General features: G+C 39.3%; 1 protein-coding gene and 1 non-coding gene across 22 annotated transcripts in view; one reads left to right on the top strand and one right to left on the bottom strand.

Moving 5' to 3' along the window:
• The window catches only part of RUFY3 (RUN and FYVE domain containing 3), a 91,729-nt gene that overhangs the window by 5,195 nt on the left and 64,388 nt on the right, over nucleotides 1-22,146 (bottom strand). For 5 of the 21 annotated variants that reach the window (XM_010806206.4, XM_059887490.1, XM_059887494.1 and 2 more), the window contains exons 5-15: nucleotides 22,020-22,143; nucleotides 20,879-20,940; nucleotides 19,288-19,353; nucleotides 17,040-17,109; nucleotides 13,072-13,164; nucleotides 11,287-11,370; nucleotides 8,900-9,067; nucleotides 8,106-8,203; nucleotides 3,654-3,773; nucleotides 1,822-1,924; nucleotides 658-737 (exon numbers count right to left, since the gene is read on the bottom strand). In XM_010806206.4, the coding sequence (XP_010804508.1) occupies nucleotides 658-737; nucleotides 1,822-1,924; nucleotides 3,654-3,773; nucleotides 8,106-8,203; nucleotides 8,900-9,067; nucleotides 11,287-11,370; nucleotides 13,072-13,164; nucleotides 17,040-17,109; nucleotides 19,288-19,353; nucleotides 20,879-20,940; nucleotides 22,020-22,143 (1,068 nt within the window). Of the gene's footprint in view, nucleotides 1-657; nucleotides 738-1,821; nucleotides 1,925-3,587; nucleotides 3,774-4,005; nucleotides 6,285-8,101; nucleotides 8,204-8,899; nucleotides 9,068-11,286; nucleotides 11,371-13,071; nucleotides 13,165-17,039; nucleotides 17,110-19,287; nucleotides 19,354-20,878; nucleotides 20,941-22,019; nucleotides 22,144-22,146 lie in introns of those variants that run through there. The other 16 variants (XM_010806208.4, XM_059887491.1, XM_059887497.1 and 13 more) reach the window with 6 other exon arrangements.
• Nucleotides 8,567-8,638, top strand: TRNAY-GUA (transfer RNA tyrosine (anticodon GUA)). Its single transcript has one exon. It is a non-coding gene; the product is annotated as a tRNA-Tyr (tRNA).

Here is a 22,146-nt window from a genome sequence, read left to right as displayed (position 1 = left end):
TCTACCAATTCATCTATCCATATCTCCTAATCCCTAGTAATCATTATCTCCATGGTTTTGCCTTTTCCAGAAGGTCATGTAGTTGGACCTCCTTCATTTTTTAATATAGTGGCACTGTGTAATATTTTGTTGTTAAAGTAATTTGTTAAAAGTCAACTTCCTGGAAGGGATCCCATGATCTTCAGTGAGCAAATGAGATGAAGAGTTAAGAAAAATAAACTATTTTTCTCTTTAAGAGAAAAACATAAGGGAAATAAGGGAATTTATTTGAAACATAGCCTCCATTCACTTAGCACACAGGTGGAAGCAGGTCATGCTCAAGTGCATTAAGAACCCAGGAAATGCTATGATTTGTCTTTCATTCACTTGTCCTACTGATCCAGTAGAGATCAGATTAGAGCTAATCTTTTAAGTGATAGTTTGGGGATTAACCAGGAAAGAATCAGAAGACAGCCTGATCACCTTTATTTCTTCTGAAACTGACTAAATGGGTTTGGTTCAATATGTGTTATCTGGTTTATTCCTTATTCACTCTCCCTTTAAAATGTCTTTCTGGAATATTAATATTACAAGTCAGTGTCTGATCTGAGTCACTGCCAATGTCTAACAAAAGCTCCCTCTGTCCCACCACCCCAAAAGAGCTTTATATCTTAGTACTTTATTAGTAAACACCTGTGGCTTTCTTCCAGGGGCTTGTTTAGTTTAACATTTTCCTCTTGGATTTTGTGCTTCCCATCCTGCCAAAAGAAAACAGCCCAGTTTGTTAACTGTTCAGATTGCCAAACAAGTTTAACCATGCAGACATTTTCTTCTGTATTGTCCTAGCTTGGTATGAAGCTAAGCAGCTTTTTTTTTTTTTTTAAAGGTTAGGGGAGGAATTTAACTTTCAAGATATTTGCCTTTATTCTTTGTTCCGAGTAGTTTCTTAACAAATTATTTGGATAAGACTTGCAACAAATGATTTTCAGAGTAGATAGTTTTTTAATTCTTGAGACTGAAATGAATTCAGAATATATCCTATTTACTTACAAAATGGGCTCAAGGTATCAGTTACTTCTTAGGACAAAACCCTGTTTCCTGGGGTCCCAGGGATAATCCAATTTTGGCTCTCTCACCACTATAGGTGCTAGAGGTCTCTTTCCTAACACTGTTCTCTAGAAGCTTCTACTCCTGCTCTTTAAACCACTCTGTGTTATTTCCCATTTCCCAAGCCTAGTTCCCTCTTTTTCTAAATTTCCCAAGAGAAGCACCTTGAGTATGCTAAACTTGAAATCTTCATGACTTGGAAAACGGTGTACAGAAGCAAATCAACATTTAAGACAATTCTGTTAAAGGGGAATTCAGGATTAGGGAGGGATGGTGATACCATATTATTAAAAATATTAGCTACTAAAATAATCTTAACAAATTGAAAGGATTAAGATGGTCACTGTAGGACAGAGAAGTAAAGGTCAGGGAAGCCTGGTGCTGCAGTCCATGTGGTCACAAAGCGTCAGATATGACTTAGTGACTGAACAACAACGAAAAGATGGTCACTGGAAATTATGGTTATCAATCTCCTTTTCCAAATGAATTCAAGTTAGAGTGTCCTGGAGGCAGACTTAGAATCAAGCTTCCATGTGTCTACCCCAGCACCTGCCTACCACCTAGGTACTCAAGGCCATAGTAATGAAATGTGTTCCATAAGAGAAAATAGCCTGGTCCATCAAGGTAACCTCTAAAAATTGGTCCTCCGTCCATGGGATCTTCCAGGCAAGAGTACTGGAGTGGGGTGTCATTGCCTTCTCCAAAGTAAAGGAACAAGGGAATAACAAACATTACCATTTTGGGTTCTTCTGGCTTCTGGGATCCCTTTCCTGGGATGCTCCTGCTGTTTTGTAACCTTCTTTCTCTTTCCTGTTTTAGCTCTAACTCAAGATGATTCCTGGGATGGGTGGGAGAAAAAAATGATGAAAATTTGGATTTCTGTACTGTTTTCTAAAGAATGCCAAACCCTTTTCTTAGAATTCAGTAATTAAATTTTAATACTTGATTAACAGCATCACTGATTCAATGGACATGAACTTGGGCAAATCCCAGGAGACAGTGAGGTACAGGGAGGCCTGGCATGCTGCACTCCATGGGGTGGCAAAGAGTCAGACATGACTTAGCACTTAGCAACTGAACAACAACAATAGAAACAACCGTGTATATATGGACAACCAGGTTTTAAAGTGCACGTGTGCAAAGTTGCTTTAGTCATGTCCAACTCCGTGACCCTGTGGACCGTAGCCCACCAGGCTCATCTGTCCATGGGATTCTCCAGGCAAGAATACTGGAGTGGGTTGCCATGGCCTCCTCCAGGAGATCTTCCCAATTGAGAGGATTGAACCGGCGTCTCTTCAGGTCTCCTGCATTGGCAGGTGGGTTCTTTACCACTAGTGCCACCTAGTGGTACTATGGTATGTCCACACTATGGACAACCAGGTTTTACAGTAAAATACAATACAATAAAACCAGTAGTACTACAATACATTCGACGTATTTAAGCTTCCTGGGATGATTAAGAATGTACTTTAGGATCTCCCAGTGCCTGCGGGCACTACTCTGAGTATTGACAATTAACACTAACTCTTACTGAATAGTTATGGTCAACTGAATGCTGGTAGGATTCACTATAACTGAAGGATAGTATTCCTAAAATTTCAAGGTACCGTATGAAAGCACTGACACTGTAAGTCCCATCACATTTTAATTAGCTATCTCTTTACAGTTATGCAGTCGATCCCCAGTTACACCCTCAACCACCAGTGTCCTTAGTAGCTGTGTACTTGTATATCCAACAACAAACTTATATTTGTTTGAAAGCAGTGCCTTTGGCACAGAGTTGAGTCTCATCTGAGAGATGGTATGGAAGAATGGGCTTCCCAGGTGGTGCTAGTGGTAAAGAACCCACCTGCTAATGCAGGAGATGTAAAGAGACATAGGTTTGATCCCTGGGTCAGGAAGATTCCCTGGAGGAGGGTATGGCAAATCACTCCAGTATTCTTGCCTGGAGAATCCCATGGACAAAGGAGCCTGACATGCTACGGTCCATAGGGTCACAAAGAGTCGGACGTAACTGAAGTGACTTAGCACCCACACACGATATGCTGACTTAGCATGCACGTGCGTGGAAGAATGGTTAAGGGCTTGGAGTCAGAGAAATAGGCTTTTTGAATGTGGCTACACATTAGCTACGTGAATTTGGACAATTTAACCCCTCTAAGTTTCCATTTCATCTGAAAGTAGGGGTGATGAGATCACAAACAGGGTTGAAGGGAAGATGTTAGGAGAAACTGCATATGAAGTGCTTAGTAAAGTATCCTGCACACAGTAAGAATTCAGGAAATCCTGTTATTATTAGTGTTGTGTTGGCCATTACAGTCTTTTACTCCATCCTATTTATCTGGGATCTTGGGTTCTAATTTCCTGTTTCTTTGGTAGCAAAAGATGCTGACAAGATTTGGGGAATGCTGGTGTACGTGAAGCTTTCTGGATTCTAGTTCTGGAGAAAGGACTTGGCAGAGACAGAATGGAAATGGCTGGAGCAGGAGACTCCCCCCTACCCCCTGGCTGTCTAGCATCAGTACTTCCCACGACCGCCCTGGCCACCAAAGCTGCGCTTTCTTCACCGCTGCCTGGTGAGCGCCTCCACTTCCAGCTGCAGACTGTTGATCTTGTCTCCAAAGTCCTGCTTGAAGAGCCGGTTGTCCAGTTCAGCAGACTGGCGGCCTCGCTCAGCCTGGCGCAATCTGGATGTGAGCCATATGAACGTGTGATAAAAAACAAAAGCCATGGTGGGGAGGAAGACCAAGTTCACAGCACAAAATAAAACAACCCAAGGAAGAAGGCATGGGGATACACAGAGAGGAAAATAAACTCTGCAGGACATGGGAAGAAATTATGGGGGGAAAAAAGATGGAGGAGGAACAAATCCTTTAACCAAAAAAAGCAAGATGAAGGTGAACCAGGCAGAGGAAAAGCTGATTTTCCATTTTTTTTTTTTTTATTCTAGTACTACAGTTTACAGCCATTAGATGATAAACAATAAAACATCACTTTTTAGAAAATCCATACCAAAGCCAACTTCAAGTACACAGTAATTAAAGTTAAATCCACTTTTTTTGTTTGTTTTTATTTCCTAATAGGTTTGGTACTTTATATTTCTGTTTTACACTCATAACTGGAACTTGCAAATGGGCAACTACCTTCTTATGATACGGAATTAGAACATCTTCCTTGTCCCTTTCCTTAACCACAAATATATTAAATCACTGGACACTATACATCAACCTTTACCCAGGCTTCGGGTTTTGACATAATGAAAAGCCTTTGTCAGAGTCTGGACATCTCATTCCTTTTCCATATCTACCACATAGTGTGTGACTAAGTGGACAAGCGTTTCAGCACTGGGCCTGCCTAAGATTCCTGACCATATTCTCTGGAAGATTCTGATGAATGTTTTCTCCCATATATCCTATAACTTTGCACCTATAAAAAGTATGTTCTAAGGTGAAGTATCTGGGGCTCTCTCTAATAGAATTTGGAAGCATGCTATGTGTAGTCTTTAAAATGTTTTATTTTGGTGTTTGAGCACTCCTTCCAAATACTCATAGAAAAGGCAACTCATCACCATAAAAGGGTGATGAAGATAAGAATAGATGCAAAATTATAAGAAATAAACTAAGTTCAAAAGCACAGGAGCTTCCATGAGGTTGGCCATAGGCTCTTTGACTTGACTTTGGCTCAAGTCTGCAAGGACCTATAAAAACACACCTATAAAAATCTATCTTACCCTCTTAATCCTGGTTTTTCTAAGGTGATAAAGAATTTCAACAGCTGGAAGCAAAGGGGTTATCTTTGTCCCCACTTAAGCAGCTGAAATGCTGCAAATCCCATCAGAATGAGACAAAAGAGAAAAACAAAAATTTTGCCAAGCCTTTTTTGAAGTAATAAAGGCTTATGTAATGCCTGTCCCCCCAAATCAAGTCATTATAAAAATCAAAGTATTTATAGGATTATTACAATGTAAAGTCTAGGAAGGATTAGATCTGTGGTCACTTAGAAAAAGAAGCCTTGCTAATTACTGTTTATGAACACCTACTGGGAATCTTTATTTTTAGACTAAATAATAACAAATATAAGTTTATTTAAATTTGTCTGTTTCCTACTCTGAAATGGTTTTCTAATAGATTGTTATTTTTCTGAAAACTTAAGCAAATTCCTTTCTGAACAAAAAGTAATAGAAACTCTTAAGTAGAGGTTGTCAACAAGAGACAAGAGGCAGGGAACCATTACTTGGGTCCATGCCTCGTCATCTTTACTTCAAAAGGAAAAGCAGAATAGATTTGAAAAGTGTGTAGCCTATTTTTTTATATAGGAGAGGAGTGTCTGTATTAAAATTGCTTTCTCTGAGCTACCTAAATAGGAAGTGGAACTGCAGGAAAATGGAAGAGGTAGAAGATGACAAATATTAGGAGGGTCTTCCCAAGCTTCCATATTATTATGTTATCATAAGTTACCTAATCACTAAATTTATCTCTATGACTTTAAAGAACTGGAAGGATGCTGTTTTTTACCCCCTGAAGTCACTAAGGCAAAAAAGTTGCAAGCAATCTTGGTTATGGAGAAGAGGACTGTAGTGAAATACTAAGTACTTATCCTTGGCTTGGGGATTAAACCTAGATAACCAAAGTGAAAAGGGGTCATGGCCTACGAGATACAGAACTACTTTAGGAGAGTCCAAAACCGTGTGGTCGTCACCTCTAGTTCATTACATCGCAACGGCAGAACAGGCTCACTGACACAGACATTGTACCTAGAAACTCGTATTATGGGGGACTGGGTTGTAAAGGCATCAATCATGTATGTACAGAGCTTCCATTCCCTAGGATTTTTTTTTTTAAAGGGGTGTTTATATATTGGTCAACTCAGAAGTAATTTCTCAAAGTTTATTTGGTAATTAATTAAGAACTTATACTAAATTTGCTACCTCTGGGGAGAAAATAAAGAAGAAGGAAAAAACACAGCCTATATATCAAACTGTTTTTCTTAAAGTCCAGCAAATTCAAAGTCAATTTTTGGTGACATTTTATATAGAATCAGAGCATAAATGCAATCGCTTTCAGATTTCTTCCTTTTACAATTAAGTTGTGATATCCAACTTGTGAGGTGACCAGCTGTAAAATGCCTAATGATGTTTTGGGATCAGTTTATTTGCTGCACTGTTTAAGGTCTTTGCCTGTTTCACCAAATCCTTTTCACTATGTTAATACAAATAAAAATAAAAATGGAGTGAAAGGGGAATGAGAAAATGAATAAATAGGAAAGACAAAAATAGCAAGAGAATAAGTCAGCTTAATACCTGAAGAGATAAGTCATTATTTCAGTTCTGTCTGCTTTAAATACCAAAACAAAAATCCACTGAAAAATCATCTGACACATTTCAAAAACACAATTTACGAACACTAATATTGATTTGTTAAATCATAAACATACAACTTTTATGAACGAGACAACTTTTGAGATAGACTGATAACTTTTTCATTTACAATCAGCCAAGCCAGAGGTTTCAAGCTTATTTATTAATTTACAATTAACTTCTGAGTCAACAATAATATGCAGTGCTGTTCAGAACCTACCCTGGTCAAGAACCACTCGAATAAAAGAAATCATCCATTCACCTATTCATTTACATGTCTATTCAATGAATGCTTTGGTCACTTGGCACTGTGATAGATCCAACAAGGGAACCTAAAGGGTACAGTTAACTAGCTTCAAGGAACTCACATTCTCATCAGAAGATAAGATACATATATAAAGGTTTATAAGGTAAGACAGGAAGTGAGAAGTGCTATGAGCAGTATGGCTAGGTATAGATATAAGGCTATAGGAATTCCAACGAGGACAAACTGGGAAGAAGTATCAGAGGAAGCTTTGGATAAGTGGCATTTTAGCCTGAACATAAAAGATGTATCTGAAGAACAAGGGAGTGAAAAGAGGAAGGACATTTCTATTTGATGAAACTATTAGAAAACACAGTCAATTCTAAAGGAAATCAACCCTGAATATTCATTGAAAGGACTGATGCTGAAGCTAAAGTTCCAATACTTTGGCCACCTGATGTGAAGAGCCAACGTTGGCTCTTCCAATGAAAAGACCCTGATGCTGGGAAAGATTGAGGGCAGGAGGAGAAGGGGATGACAGAGGGTGAGATGGTTGGATGGCATCCCTGACTCAAAGGACATGAGTTTGGGTGGACTCCAGGAGATAGTGAAGGACAGGGAAGCCTGGCATGCTGCAGTCCACGGGGTTTCCAAGAGTTGGACACAACTTAATGACTGAACAATAACAATTAGGAAAGACACGGATGGGGAATATGGGAAGTGTGTCCAGGGGCCAGTTAGTAGTGTAGTTTTGCTCAAGTGCAAGAAGGGTGATCAGTGGGTGTTACAGGTAGCAAAGTTTTCATGACCAGGGGTACTGTGGCTCATTTAATCTTGAAGCCTTAGCCATTTCTCCTGGCAGCTGAGTCTCTAGCAAGAATGTGGTGATTCCAGACAGAAAGACAGAAGAATAGCATAGGAAGAAGATGTACTTTGGGCAGACTGAGTTGTAGGCACTAGTGGGAAATAGCTGGTCAGGGGATGAAAATATAGAAGGAAGACAGAACTAGAGATCGACAGATCTAAGCACTGTGGGCAGGAGGTGACAGCGGAAGCTGCGGAACTGTTGAGGAGAAAGCAGAGAGAATAGGGAGATGAAAAAGGAGGGAAAGAGGTTCACAGTACCCCTCGATCACCTAGCACTAAAGTCTTCAAAGACTTCAGTAATAAACAGTAACAGAATCACACACAGATTTAAAAGTCCTTTCATCCTTGTACGTATCCCTCCTCTAACACATGACACTGAAATGGTTTTTAGTCACATCTTAAAAAATAACATTTAATTGGCTTTCTTTCTATGAACATGCCTGGTGATAAGCTGGGTGATTTCCACATACTCTCTGTCAAATCTACAGCATGTTCTCCTCACTTCCAGGACTGAATGCCCTAAGTGTTTCACTAGAGAAACAGCAATTTTACCTTTGTTCCAGTTGTTTAATGGTAGCAGCCATCTGATTAGTCTTCTCTTCTAAGCGACTATTCAGTTCACTTTTCTGTTTTACTCCCAAGTCTGAACTCTGTTACAGAAAAGAATTATGAGTAATGTTTACATTTATATAGAACGTAAAATCCTGAAAAAAGTCACATGTGCCTTAATGGGAAGTAAAGAAATAGAAATGCTTATATATTAATATTTGTCCATCAGTTAATTCCCAAACAGAGAAAAGCAGGAAGCAACATTTAATATTAGTGTTGTTATCGGCAGTTTTGTCTCAAAAATCAACATCAGAAAGTACATCAATTTATCTATATAACTCAGTTGGTAGGTCAGACTTGAGAGTAGATGTGACAATGTGAAAAGTGGCTGTGGCTTTCCAGAATAAGCATACAGGATCCTATGATGGTCTGATTCCTAAAGTGGTTTATTGGCAGCTAGGGCTTCCCTGGTGGCTTAGATGGTAAAGCATCTGCCTGTAATGCAGGAGACCCAGGTTCAGTCCCTGGGTTGGGAAGATCCCCTGGAGAAGGAAATGGCTACCCACTTCAGTATTTTTGCTTGGAGAATCCCATGGACAGAGGAGCCTGGTGGGCTACAGTCTATGGGGTCACAAACAGTTGGACATGACTGAGTGACTAACACTTTCACTTTTCAGCCTCAAAGTGACACCACTCTTTCCTCTTGTATTTAAAGTGCGATTCTAGAGAAGAAGAGGGACAGAGGGAAGCCCTGGGATTTAGGGAGCCAGTGAGCCCATTCCTTGTGCTTCTCGTACCTGCAGCTTGAAGGCAAGTTCATGCTTAAGAGCCCTGAGATCGTCCAGCTGCTGCCGCAGAGACACCAGGGCATCCTGCTTCTCACAGACGTCCTTCTCCAGCATCTTCATAGCCAATTCCATCTCCTGTCTCATGCTGATCTGGATTTCCAGTTCTTTTTCAACATCCTGCCCCCAGAGGGAGACAAATTACTTATTCTCTCTTTCCTCAACTATGTACAAACTACAAAATTCTGCAGGAAAAGGCAGGCCTAAATTCTCAGGTCTGAAGTCTGGCAAAACAGATGTAAACCATCATTGAATACAAAGACATTAACACTAAGAATAAGAATAACCAGGATAATTATAGTAATATTTACTGAAGAATTTACAAATCTGAAAAACATGGTAGGCCAAAGGTAGAGCTATCTAATATGCCTAAAATACACACATACTTGAGGCACATCATTAGATATTAAAACAAACAACTTGTCATGTCCTGTTATAAAAATATGAAGTATTACAGTAGCCAGCACAAAATTAAGCATCTGGAATTCTCTTTAGTTTGAAGGTTGTTGACATTTTCAAGATCCCAAGGGACCAAAAAGATACTTTGGGTCCTCAAGGTAACATCTCAGTTACTGGGAACTGTCAATATGGCTGAGTTTTTTTCTATTTTATTTTATATTGGAGCACAGTTGATTAACAATGTGTTAGTTTCAGGTATACAGCAAAGTGACTCAGTTATACATGTACATGGATGTATTCTTTTTCAAATTCTTTTTCCATTTTTATAGATTAAGCAGCATTTCCTGTGTTTTATAGTAGGTCCTTATTGGTTATCTATTTCAAATATAGCAGCTAACTCAAAAATAGGCTGAACACAGAGCTCTGTATTTAATCACTGATACACTGCTTTTTGTATACATGCTCTAATTGAGAAAGGAGGTCAGTATGGCTGGATGAATAAAAAGAGAAGATTTCATGAAACTAAGAGAAATGAATTCAACGTCCAATGACTATTAGAATGAAAATGCAGGTGATATACAGGTCCCTAAAAGTAAAACAGCAATTTGGACTTGACGCTAAGTGGGATCTATTTCAGTGTCCTGAAAGGGAAAGTGATGCAATACATTTATGCTCATTTACTTCTATCATCTTGAAATTTTAAAAATATTACATGAAAAAGATGCATGTATGTTTATATGAAGTTCTCAGCATAAAACAAAGTCAAATAAACCTTGGTTGTTATTATTAAAATAAATATAGTGGCTAACTGAACTTTTATATTCACTTAACACGAGGCCTGCTTTTGTTTCAACCTTACTACTGCTGTGTTATTTGGATGATCACAGATACAAAGACCTGAGGTTCTTCTGCATCCACGCTGTGCCCAGGGCACATCTAGAACCTTGCCTACTTGCTTGGTTTCTTTCTCTGTTAACAAAACATTTATCATAATGTGGTATGGCAAAGTGGAAAATTTTTTGTACCATTTTTTCATTTGCTCCTTAACTGAGGCACTCCACTGTACGTGGCGACCATGACAGAAGGCAACTCAAACCGTATTTTTAAACACTGACATACATTATTTCTAGGACCTTCTTTATGGAAAGTATTTTGAGACTGAATCTACAAACATATAGAAGGAAAATGGTAATTATTTCAAGGATGTTAAAATAACATTGCTAAAGTAACATTAGCAAGAATACTGGAGTGGGTTGCCATTTCCTTCTCCAGGGGATCTTCCCAACCCAGGGATCAAACTCACGTCTCCTGCATTGGCAGGTGGATTCTTTACCACCGAGCCACCTGGGAAGACACAGGTTTATTATTATACTAATATTTGGATAAAATCAATTGCAGAAGTATTTCAGCCCTTATTATACATTCTTATATATGTATATAAATTAATTTCTATGAATATCTTAAGACTAATACTGATGTCGTATTTTTCTATTTATGTATAAAAACAAGAATAAATTCAGAAATAACAACTAAAAGTAAAAGAGGACAAGTCTACACTGATGACTCTTAGTAAGGAGAAGAGGAGCTGACCTATCCGAGGAGACATGTCTTTGCAGGGGTGAGGACTGAGGCAGTAAGAGAGATCATACAGTTTAAAAAGTAGGTTCTATATACCTAGCGTTTTTGCAACACAAACTATAAAAGCAAAAATAAATTAAAAATGAAGATTGGCAAAATTCTATTGGTTGTTGAGAATACTCAAAGCAAGGACTGAGGAAACACTGTAGGGAATATGGGTTAAAAGAATGAGAAAAAAATTCACAGGATCCATAAAATTTGTTAGACTACTACTGATCTTCCCTTGATCTATGAGATAAAACCCCTAAATGGGGGTATTTTAACATGTTGCTGAACCACGAGGACATAAAAGCACAGTTTACCAGTCGCAGTTGTGTCTCTTCCTTTAAGTGCTTCCTGGCTTCACTCAGTGCTTGCCCCTCAGAAGTCCGGTCTGGCTTAGGACCCTTGAAAAGGTAAGTAAAATAGTACACATCTGAGGATGTAGAGAATCCAACAGTTATCGGACACCAGCACTCCTATTCAGTGAGGAAAATGATCACACCAAAGCACATATGACAATGAACGAAGACAATAAAGAAACTGCAGAGGTTCCATAAATATTCTAAGCTGAACTGGGAAATTTTTGCCATTTTGTTTCAAGTCCTTGCAGCTTACCAAACCAAGTGGTAGAAGTCTCAAAATATCAGCCTCTAAGAAACAAAATAGCATTCACTGTAAACTATAAATTGGGCCAAAGTTTCAGTTATTCAGTCCTCCTCCAAAAGATCTCACATCTGGTATCTCCACCCAGACAGCGAGATAAGAGTGAAAGATGAAGGAAAGTGAAAGAAGAAGGAAAGTGAAAGTCGCTCAGTTGTGTCTGACTCTGTGCGACCCCATGGCCTATACTCTAAGTGACTCCATGGAACTCTCCAGGCCAGAATACTGGAGTGGGTAGCAGTTCCCTTCTCCAGGGGATCTTCCCAACCCAGGGATCAAACTCAGGTATCCTGCATTGCAGGCAGATTCTGTACCGGCTGAGCCACCAGGGAAATGAACAGTTCACCAGAAACCTCTGAGCAGTCACAGTTGTCTTGTTTTACAAAATCCATGCATTAAAGTCAAACTTTGCCTGGTGGCTCAGATGGTAAAGCATCTGCCTATAATGAGGGTAGACCCGGGTTAATCCCTGGGTCAGGAAGATCCTCTAGAGAAGGCAATGGAAACCCACTCCAGTACTCTTGCCTGGAAAATCCCATGGACAGAAGAGCCTGGCAGGCTACAGTCCATGGTGTCTCAAAGAGTCGGACACGACTGAGCGACTTCACTTTCTTTTTATTTATGTTGGTTCCCACTCAGAGGCTAGGTACTTACTCTTCAAGAACAATTTAAAAAACTGGATTTCTGGATTCCTAGGTCACAGTAGGTTAGAAACATGAGGCTAAGGAGTAGGGAGACATTTCCAGAAAGAGTAATGCTAACAGCAGTAAGAAATAAAAGATGCCAGTGAAATAAAAGGCAAAAAAAAAAAAAAAAAAGAATCTGGGACAATTAAGTGTAGGTTCTAGAAGCTCTATCAGTTTCAACAGCCCCCTTGAGCAGCACCATTATAACATAGTACAGAATTGCCAATGTTGATAACTATGATCTTCAGTCACCATAAAGGGCCACATGGAGTAAATTATATCCTCTACTTAAGAAGGCTTAGAATTGTGCAATACACAACAGGTTTGCAAAATATGTTGAGACATATATAAAAGGGACTGAGTTATCTAGAAAATTCATTTATATGGGAACTCTTTCCCAGTGATATCAGAGATATACTTCTTATAAAACAGTACCATTATTTCTAAAAATAGTACAAATCATTATATAAAAATGTATATAATGTATATAAAATGCAATAGTGTATATAAAAAAATACATTGAATTAGACTGCTTCTTGAAGTCTCTAAACAGATGTACATGGTGGTGAAGCCAAGGAGTGTCAATAGGAGAGGGGCATCAACCTCCCATAACCTTCATCATTCAAGCAATTCTGCACCCAGTCTCAGGGAAAACAGTGCACTTAACATATGCAAAGGCTTGCTGCTTCCAAGCAGCGTTCTGGAGGGTGCCACCCACCCACCCCTGCTCTTACTGTTAACACAGTGACATGCTCTCACCTTCCGATTAGATTCCAATATGTAGGAGCTTTCTTCTTTAACTCGTTCCATTTCTTCTTGCAAGGTGATAATTCTGTTGTTTGCAACTGCAAGCTGTTGATAAAATTTTGAAAATAATCTTTCTTTTATTAGACACAGAATAAGATAATTCATAATCTGCAAGGACATGATTTTCACGCTTAGGTATTCTAGAAGGAAAGAAAACTATCTATAACCCCACAAAAACTTAGGAGAGCTATCTTGAAAGACAAATATCTCTTATTACTGCTTTTTGTGTAAAAACTTTTTTTTTCCAGTAACAGAATGTTAAGTTATGATCATTTACCTCAAGGGTGTCCCCATAGATAACTCATAATTATATTTAGCTACAAAACCTATTTCTAAAATGTTTGAGAGGTCACCTCATGCTTTGGGACCCATCTTACACACCCTCATTAAGACCTGTTTTTAGGGACTTTTCTGGTGGTCCAGTGGTGTTAAGGTTCTCTTCCCTTTCAATGCAGGGGCGGGCTGGTTTGATCCATGGTCAGGGAACTAAGAGCCCAAATGCCCTGTGGCATGGCCAAAAATTAAAACAAACAAACAAAAAAAGACAAAAAGACCAAAGTTCTCACTCGAAAAGATGCCTTTAAACATCGAAGAGATTTTTCTGTTTCTTTTCAGTGCCTAAAAACAAGGTAATGTTATTGGCAATGTGTCTTTAGGGGACATGTTTATAACACTGTCCCAAGGGAGGGAAGAATGCGGTGGAAACACTCTCCTTCTCTGTATGTGTGGAGATTAGCTCCTGAGAGAACGGCGAGGGGCCTGAAGGAGGCTGGGAAAGGCGCTGAGCAGCTCCTCTCAGCCTCGCTGGTCTCCCTTTTTGTTGTCTCTACTTGGCTCCTGTTCTACTGTGTAAGTACAGCATCCAGGCTCTGGTGAGCTTTCTAGAGGTGGGTCTGACAGCCCATTTCTCTCAGAAGTGACTCTGGGCAAGCAGGTTGGTGCTCTTGATCCAAGCGCACCTCAGATGGCTTCTTCCAAGGTCTCATCGTCAAATAAACATTAGGAATGACGACTCCAGACCCAAGTGGACTCTCTAAGTCAGCTTTACCAACACAAAGCGGATATTTATTTATCCTCATCTGCTCAGTTCTTTTCATCTTGTCCTGTGCGCTCAGTCGCTTCAGTCATGTCGGACTCTTTGCGACCTTATGGACTGTAACCTGCCAGGCTCCCCTGTCCGTGGGATTTTCACGGGAAGAACACTGGAGTGGGTTGCCGTTTCCTCCTCCAGGGGATCTTCCCAACCCAGAGGATGAACCGTGTCTCTTGTGTCTCCTGCACTGGCGGCAGGTTCTTTACCACTAGCGCCACCTTTGCTCTACTAGTTCAGATTTCAGGAGGGAAGAGAGGTCCTTCTAGGTTTAGTTTAGTTTAGTTTTGTTTTTTTAACTGGTCCCTTTAAATCAAAAATAGATGGAAATGAGAGAGGGAAGACCTTATTAGCCTTATCTGTTATTTATAAAGTCCACACACAGTACTTGCCCATGATTAATATTGCTGGTAAAATAAACTTAGGCCAAGAAGACAAGTCCCATGACTTAGGAAATAAAATTAATGATTTTATTTACTGAGTGCATGTGACGGATGTGTCAGGCACTATAAGTGTTAGTCGCTCAGTCATGTCCCACTTTGCAACCCCATGGACTAAGCCCGTCAGGCTTCTCTAAGCTGCCAGGGAAGCCCCAGGAATACTGGAGTGGGTGGCCATTCCCTTCTCCCGGGGACCTTCCTGACCCAGGGGTCGAACCTAGGTCTTCCTACATTGCAGGCAGATTCTTTACCAGCTGAGCCACCAGGGAAGCCCACTATCCAGGTCCTTATGTATTAACATCATTTAATGCACACAAAAAGTTTATTATCATTCTTGCCCCATTTTGCAGATAAGTAAACCAAAGAACAGAAGCTTAAGTAACTGGCCCCAGATCAGAGAGCTACCAAGCACCAGATCAGGGACAGGAACCCAAAGAGCCTAGCTGTGGAGAGCATGCTTAACTGCTATCCCACATCGCCCCAATATACCAGCAACAGAATCACAGTAGAAAATTTTTATGCACAATGTTTCGAAAGCCTTGTGGGATAAAATTCTAAGGATCGTATCCATAAATTAAAAGTTTTAATATAATTTAAGAATCTATGTCCAAACATAAGATCCACAGAACTGAGCAATAAGGGAGGTGTTTTAAAGTCATAACAGTGAAAACGTTAGTTCTGAAAAAAATCTGATTAGATGGCATTTCTTAACTAGTGCTTTAACTTGCTTTTCTGTTTGTACTTTAGTTATTTATTTATTGGCCATGCCGCACAGCATGTGGAATCTCAGTTTCCCAACCAGGGATTGAGCCCATACACCCTGCAGTGGAAACTAGGGAGTCTTAACCACTGGACCACTAGGGAAGTCCCTAACTTGTTTTTTTAAGACCAAATTATTTTCTGAAGTATAGATGATTTACAACATTAGATTGGTTTCAGGTGGATAACATGGTGATTTAATATTTTTATAGGTTATACTTCTGTATATACAATAGATTATATACTTTTATATATTCTAACCTTAAAATTATAAAATATTGGCTAGATTCGCTCTGAAAGTGAAAGTTAGTCACACAGTTGTGTCTGACTATTTGTGACCCCATGGACTGTAGCCGTCCGGGCTCCTCCGTCCACAGAATTCTCCAGGCAAGAATACTGGAGTGGGTTGCCATTTCCTTCTCCAGGGGATCTTCCTGACCCAGGAATCAAAACTGGGCCTCCTGCATTGCAGGCTGATTCTTTACCAACTGAGCCACTAGGGAAGCCATATTCCCTTTACTATATAATATATTCTTGTAGTTTATTTATTTTATACATAACAGTTGTACCTCTTAATTTTTTCTACCCCTATCTTGCCCCCTCCCCACTGTTTACCACTAGCAAGTTCTCTATTATCTCTGAGTCTGTTTTGTTTTATATTCATTTTTTTGATTCATGTTTTAGATTCTACATTCCACATTTAGATAACAGACAGTATTTGTCTTTCTCATTCTTATTTTACTAAGCATAATAGCCTCCAGGTCCATCTACGTTGTGGTATTTAACCACCTTTATTTCACTATAGGATAGTTATAATTTGAAAAAGAGAAGATAAAGTCTTTGTCATCTGAAAAATTTTATTTAAGGTTTCTCATAGAAACATTTAATGCTATTGAAGAAAAAAATATATTGTTGGTAAGCTAGGGAAAAAATATTAATCAGAAGTAAAGTATGACATTATATTTTAATTCTTATTTTAGGGACTTTTCTAAAAGTTTTCACATGCATATTCTTATCTGATCTTCAGGGTAATTGTGAGGCTAAAAGGGGAAACACTACTTTGCCAGAGAAGGAACTGGGTCTCTTGAGGGTCAAGTGACTTACTTGCTCAGGAGCACATGACGTGTTAAAGCATGACATGTAAGCAGGAATTACCAGTCTTCTGACCAGTGTTCTTTAGGTTATATACCTCATCACTCTATCACCCCAAGGAGAAAATAAAACCTGTAAAGGGGGGAACTCGCCAATCCAGCACACATAAATCAATGCCTGGCAGATGTGAGTCTGTGTCTAGCTCTGGGACATACACAGTATCCAAAATGTTCAATGAATAAATAAATGATAAACACATTATCTTACTGAACATTAACTCTAGGCTAGACCAGATAAAACATTCACACAGAAAGCAAAATATTTGATCAAACCAGGTTCTAACCCTACATAGTCCAACTGGATAACTGAGATACTTGACATAAGCCAGCTGGCCACTCTTGGTCAGAACAAGGAGTACTAGGGTAGATATTATCTGAAAAATCAAGTCCTATATTTCTGAGGCTTCAGAGAAACTCTTTTCCACTAATGCATTTTATTAAATTCTATTAAGTCAATCGAACAATTTCTAGAACACTTACCTCCTCTGTCAGTTTAGTGTTGGATTTTTCTAATGCATCCACTTTTGCCTGAAGGTTGTTTACAGTAGCACTATGAAGAGAAGAAAAAAATTAAGTCTCTTTTGAGACGCAGAACAATATCCTATATTTTCTTTTAAAACACCCATCATACTTATCATTCATTGTTTACTGTCTACAATTCTCAATAGGCTTATAGGCTCTAAGACACTTACAAGGTGATGGGTATCTTACCTGCTACATTCTTGGCACTAAAATTTGTGTTGTTTTTTTCCCCTTGGGAGAAAAGTACTGTTTACTCAGATCTTGTTCATGTTAATCATCCAGCCAAAGTATTGGCCCCTGAGAGGTTACTTCTCTGTCAGTGAGTCAATTAGGGCTTATTCTCAGCCTATAAATACTTCATCCCCCAAATCAAAATGAACACACCCAAAGGCTTTTTGTGAGGTTCATGGGGCATATGGGATCTCAGTTCGCCAACCAGGGATTGAACCCTCGACCCTTGCAGTGGAAGCACAGAGTTTTAACCACTGGACGGCCAGGGAAATTCCTTAACAAGCATTTGTTGATGAAATTTAAAAGTTCATGCACTACACTGTACTTCAAGGTTTACTTATTTAATAATAATAGTAGGCTACACGAATTATGATGTGCTTGTCACACACCAAGCACTCTTCTAAATGCTTTTACTTGCACAATTTCATTAACTCCTTTCAACAACCCCATGTGCTAGGCACCTCTGCTGCTGCTGCTGCTGCTGCTAAGTCGATTCAGTCATGTCCGACTCTGTGCGACCCCACAGACGGAAGCCCACGGTTCTCCAGGTTCTCCAGGCAAGAACACTGGAGTGGGTTGCCATTTCCTTCTCCAATACATGAAAGTGAAAAGTGAAAGGGAAGTCGCTCAGTCGTGTCCGACTCTTAGCGACCCCATGGACTGCAGCCCACCAGGCTCCTCCATCCATGGGATTTTCCAGGCAAGAGTACTGGAGTGGGGTGCCATTGCCTTCTCCGAGGCACCTCTAACTATACATAAAGAAACAAAAGCACTGAAAAAATAAATAATACTGTTATATAATTCAGGGGCTTCCTTGGTAGCTCAGCTGGTAAAGAATCTGCCTGCACTGCAGGAGACCTGGTTCTATTCCTAGGTGGGGAGGAGAGAAGGGATAGGCTACCCACTCCAGTATTCTTGGGCTTCCCTGGTGGTGCAGATGGTAAAGAATCCACCTGCAACACTGGAGACCTGGGTTTGATCCCCGGGTTGGGAAGATCCCCTGGAGGAGGGAATGGCAACCCATTCCAGTATTCTTGCCTGGAGAACCGCCATGGACAGAGGAGCCTGATGGGCTACAGTCCATGGGGTCGCAAGGAGTTGGACACGACTGAGTGCCTACGCATAGCACAGCACATTCACTGTCAACTGTAACCGTTATCTTGGTTAAGCTAACATCTCCACAGGTCACTGCTAGTTCATTATTAGTACTTGGCCCCCAGAAAAATGTACTTAAATTGTTTTTGAGCTTTCTAGATGGAACCAAGACTGCAATTTATACTCATACTGGTGTAATCACATTTTAGGTCTTACTTAAATTAAAATGATTATCTTTCACAAGAGAACTATAAATAAGATAATTAAATGGATATATTCACTTTTATGAATTATTCAACAGTTTTTTAGACCATCAATGTACTTGAGAATGCCAATAAATTTTGGACAGCTCTCCTTAGGAGAGGAGAGATTATTTTATGTTCTGGTCATGAAAAATACTTGGTGAGTACTTGGTAAATTAATGGTAGTGACGGTGAAAAGAGGGTAAATTAATACTATTGATCCACTATATGAAAAATATAAGGGACCAATGAGAAATCATTAATCTAAAGGCACTACAGTGGTGAGTGCTTCACCTAAGACATGGTCCTGAAATACATGACTGGCTCTACGGAACCAAGACCTCCAATTTCAAGTCTCTATGGCACAAATTTAAGAGTTCTTCACTGAGTATGTTTACATAATCACTAAAACTCTAATTATATATTAATTTTATATTACCTTTCATTAAAGCCCACCAAAACAGGTAAACACCACATATCCAGTGCCTAGGCTCAGAGCTGTGCTAGCAGGAATCCTATATATATATTTGTTGAGTATTGTCTGAATTTATCCTAACTGCTCATCATCAGTTTATCCTTCCCTTCCCTTCTCCCACACCATAATCCCCAGAAAGTAATAGTATTTATTCATTCTTTACTTTAGGTGTCTGTTGAGTTCTTCTACATAGTTCTTCTGATCCAGAATTGCAGTAATCTGGCCATCTCTGAAGGGAAAAAAGATAAAAAATAGAGAAAAAGTAAATGACATTAGAAATACTAAGATGTCCCACCTCCAATATTTTCATAAAACAGGAAGGAAATTATGGCTCAGACACACTGAACCAGAAGACAGACCTGATTAGAACTTCCTTGACACAAGAGACCTGGAGGTTTAAAACTGTGAAGACCTTCCCCGCATATTCATAAAGCCCTTCTTATGGCTTACACACCTTAATAACTTAGGTTACAGGTATAATGTATAATCTATTAGAGGCATTTAAAGAAAAAAATTATCTTCTTGCAATTCAAAGATTTTTTTTTTCTGCTTTGCTGCTGCTGCTGCTAAGTCGCTTCAGTCGTGTCCAACTCTGTGGGACCTGCTAGTATTATTTATAAGAACAATTTTCCATTTGTCATAGGAATTGAATTAAGCTTATTTGGGTAAAATAATAATTGTTCTCAAAGGCAATATATTTGCCTTTAAGTGCTATTTGGTTTCACAATGAATGGTTTAAAGGGCTTTCACAAAGATCAAATGTTTACTATTACATGAGAAAATCAAGTGTGGAAAAAGGAGGTTCACTTCTGGGAACAGCTAATCTAGAACAGACAAAAGTTAGACTTTTCAACTGAAAGAAAACTTCAATGCCACATACCTCTAGGACTACTTAAAGGACAAGCAATATAATTTAGTTCAATGCCTAAGGTTAAACACTTCAGGCTAATTATGCTTTCACCTGCCACATTTATGGAGAAGACAATGGCACCCCACTCCAGTACTCTTGCCAGGAAAATCCCATGGACGGAGGAGCCTGGTGGGCTTCAGTCCATGGGGTCACGAAGAGTCGGACACGACTAAGCGACTTCACTTTCACTTTTCACTTTCATGTACTGGAGAAGGAAATGGCAACCCACTCCAGTGTTCTTGCCTGGAGAATCCCAGGGACGGGGGAGCCTGGTGGGCTACCATCTATGGGGTCACACAGAGTCGGATACGACTGAAGTGACTTAGCAGCAGCAGCAGCCACATTTATAATGGGTAAAGGGTAAGCTTGTGACTGCTAATTTGCAAGGTACTGTATGAATATTTTAAAAGCTTTCAATTTTAAAATCATTTTAGAGTTACAGAAGTTTAGTGCTGAGTTCCCATATACTCAGCTCCCTGTAATGTTGACATTTTACATAATCCCAAGATGCACGTCAGAGGGCAAACTGAAGCAAACTGAGAATGCAGTTCTTCTGGTCAAGAAGACCATGTTTTCAAACACTACTTTTGAGAGATGGAGCATTAGATTCCCTTTATAAAACTTTTTATTTTATTTGCCCCTCAACCACATACCAGGAAAATACACTGAACTAAAACCCCTTTTAGGGTTTAGCAGGCACAATAGATATTTTTTATAAGACTCTATTAGAGATATATCATCAGAAATAATTTCAGCAAATCTCTTAAAGCAGGACAGTTGTAAACTTTAAACACTATCAAACAACATTGAAGAAAAAAAGAAAGCAAATTTTCTTTGCACGTACCCTTCACTACCTTTACTGCTGTTCCCATCCTTGAGGTACATTGAAAAATCTATAACTCCAACCTACAGAGAGAATTTTCAGAATTTAATATAAAATTAGATACTTTTACCAAGCCATAACATATGAATTTGTGCAAACTCTGGGAGACAGGGAAAGACCGGGGAGCCTGGCACAATGTAGTCCATGGGGTTGCAAAGAGTCGGACACGACTTAGCAACTGAACAACAACAAACAAAATGTCTCTTTCTAGGCGCTTAAAAACAGTATTATAGTCATGACAATTACTAGGAAATTTTAATAAAAACTTAATGTTTTATTATAATCCAGAATTGACAAGGGTTGTAAGACTCAAGACTAAGTCAGTAGGATATGACTAAGAAAGTCAACAGAACACTTAACATAAACTTAAGGTTTTGTTTGGCTTCTCTGGTGGCTCAGTCAGTAAAGAGCCTGCTGGCAATGCAGGAGACCTGGGTTCGATCCCTGGTTCGGGAAGATCCCCTGGAGAAGGAAATGGCAGCCCACTCCAGTATTCTTGCCTTGAGAATCCCACGGACGGAGGAGCCTGGTGGGCTACAGTCACTAAGTGGTGTCTGACTGTTTTGTGACTCCATGAACTGTAACCCACCAGTTACAGTTACAGTCCCTGACCTGGGCATCGAACCCGAGTCTCCTGCTTGGCAAGCAGGTTCTTTACCACTGAGCCACCTGGGAAGCCCAAATTTAAGGTTAACTGAATATTAAATAAATTAATTAATTAAGGTTTAACATTTTTTTCTCTTTTTCTTTTTTCAAATATTCTACTATTAAATTCCTGTGTATATATTTTGGTCTATACGTTTGTGTGTGTGTATGTTTGCCACTGAACCACGTAGCTATATATATATATATATATATATATATATATATATATATATATCTTTAATATTTTTAATGGGAAAATATTTTTAACGGAAATCACTGTTAAGACAAGAATTTGAAAAATATTCATTATGTATAATTTTTTATACTCACATCAAAATTAAAGAAAATTCTATTTATGACTCAGAATTTCTGCTAATTTGGTTGGTATAATCTGATGAATCCAAATTCTGAGATAACTCAGACTGATACACTAGGCCACCAAGTATCTCTCTCATACCTGAGAGTCCAAATCTTCTCCCTTCATACAGAAATTGGCATCAATGACATTCAGGCCCACCAACAGACCAGCAATTATAGCTCCTTCTTCTTCCATCATGAGGGCATTGGGTTCATAGAATTCACTG

This window comes from Bos taurus, chromosome 6 (assembly GCF_002263795.3).
Source record: "Bos taurus isolate L1 Dominette 01449 registration number 42190680 breed Hereford chromosome 6, ARS-UCD2.0, whole genome shotgun sequence".
NCBI lineage: Eukaryota > Metazoa > Chordata > Mammalia > Artiodactyla > Bovidae > Bos > Bos taurus.
Note: the sequence above shows the minus strand (reverse complement) of the source record. Positions and strands in the feature narration are given on the sequence as shown.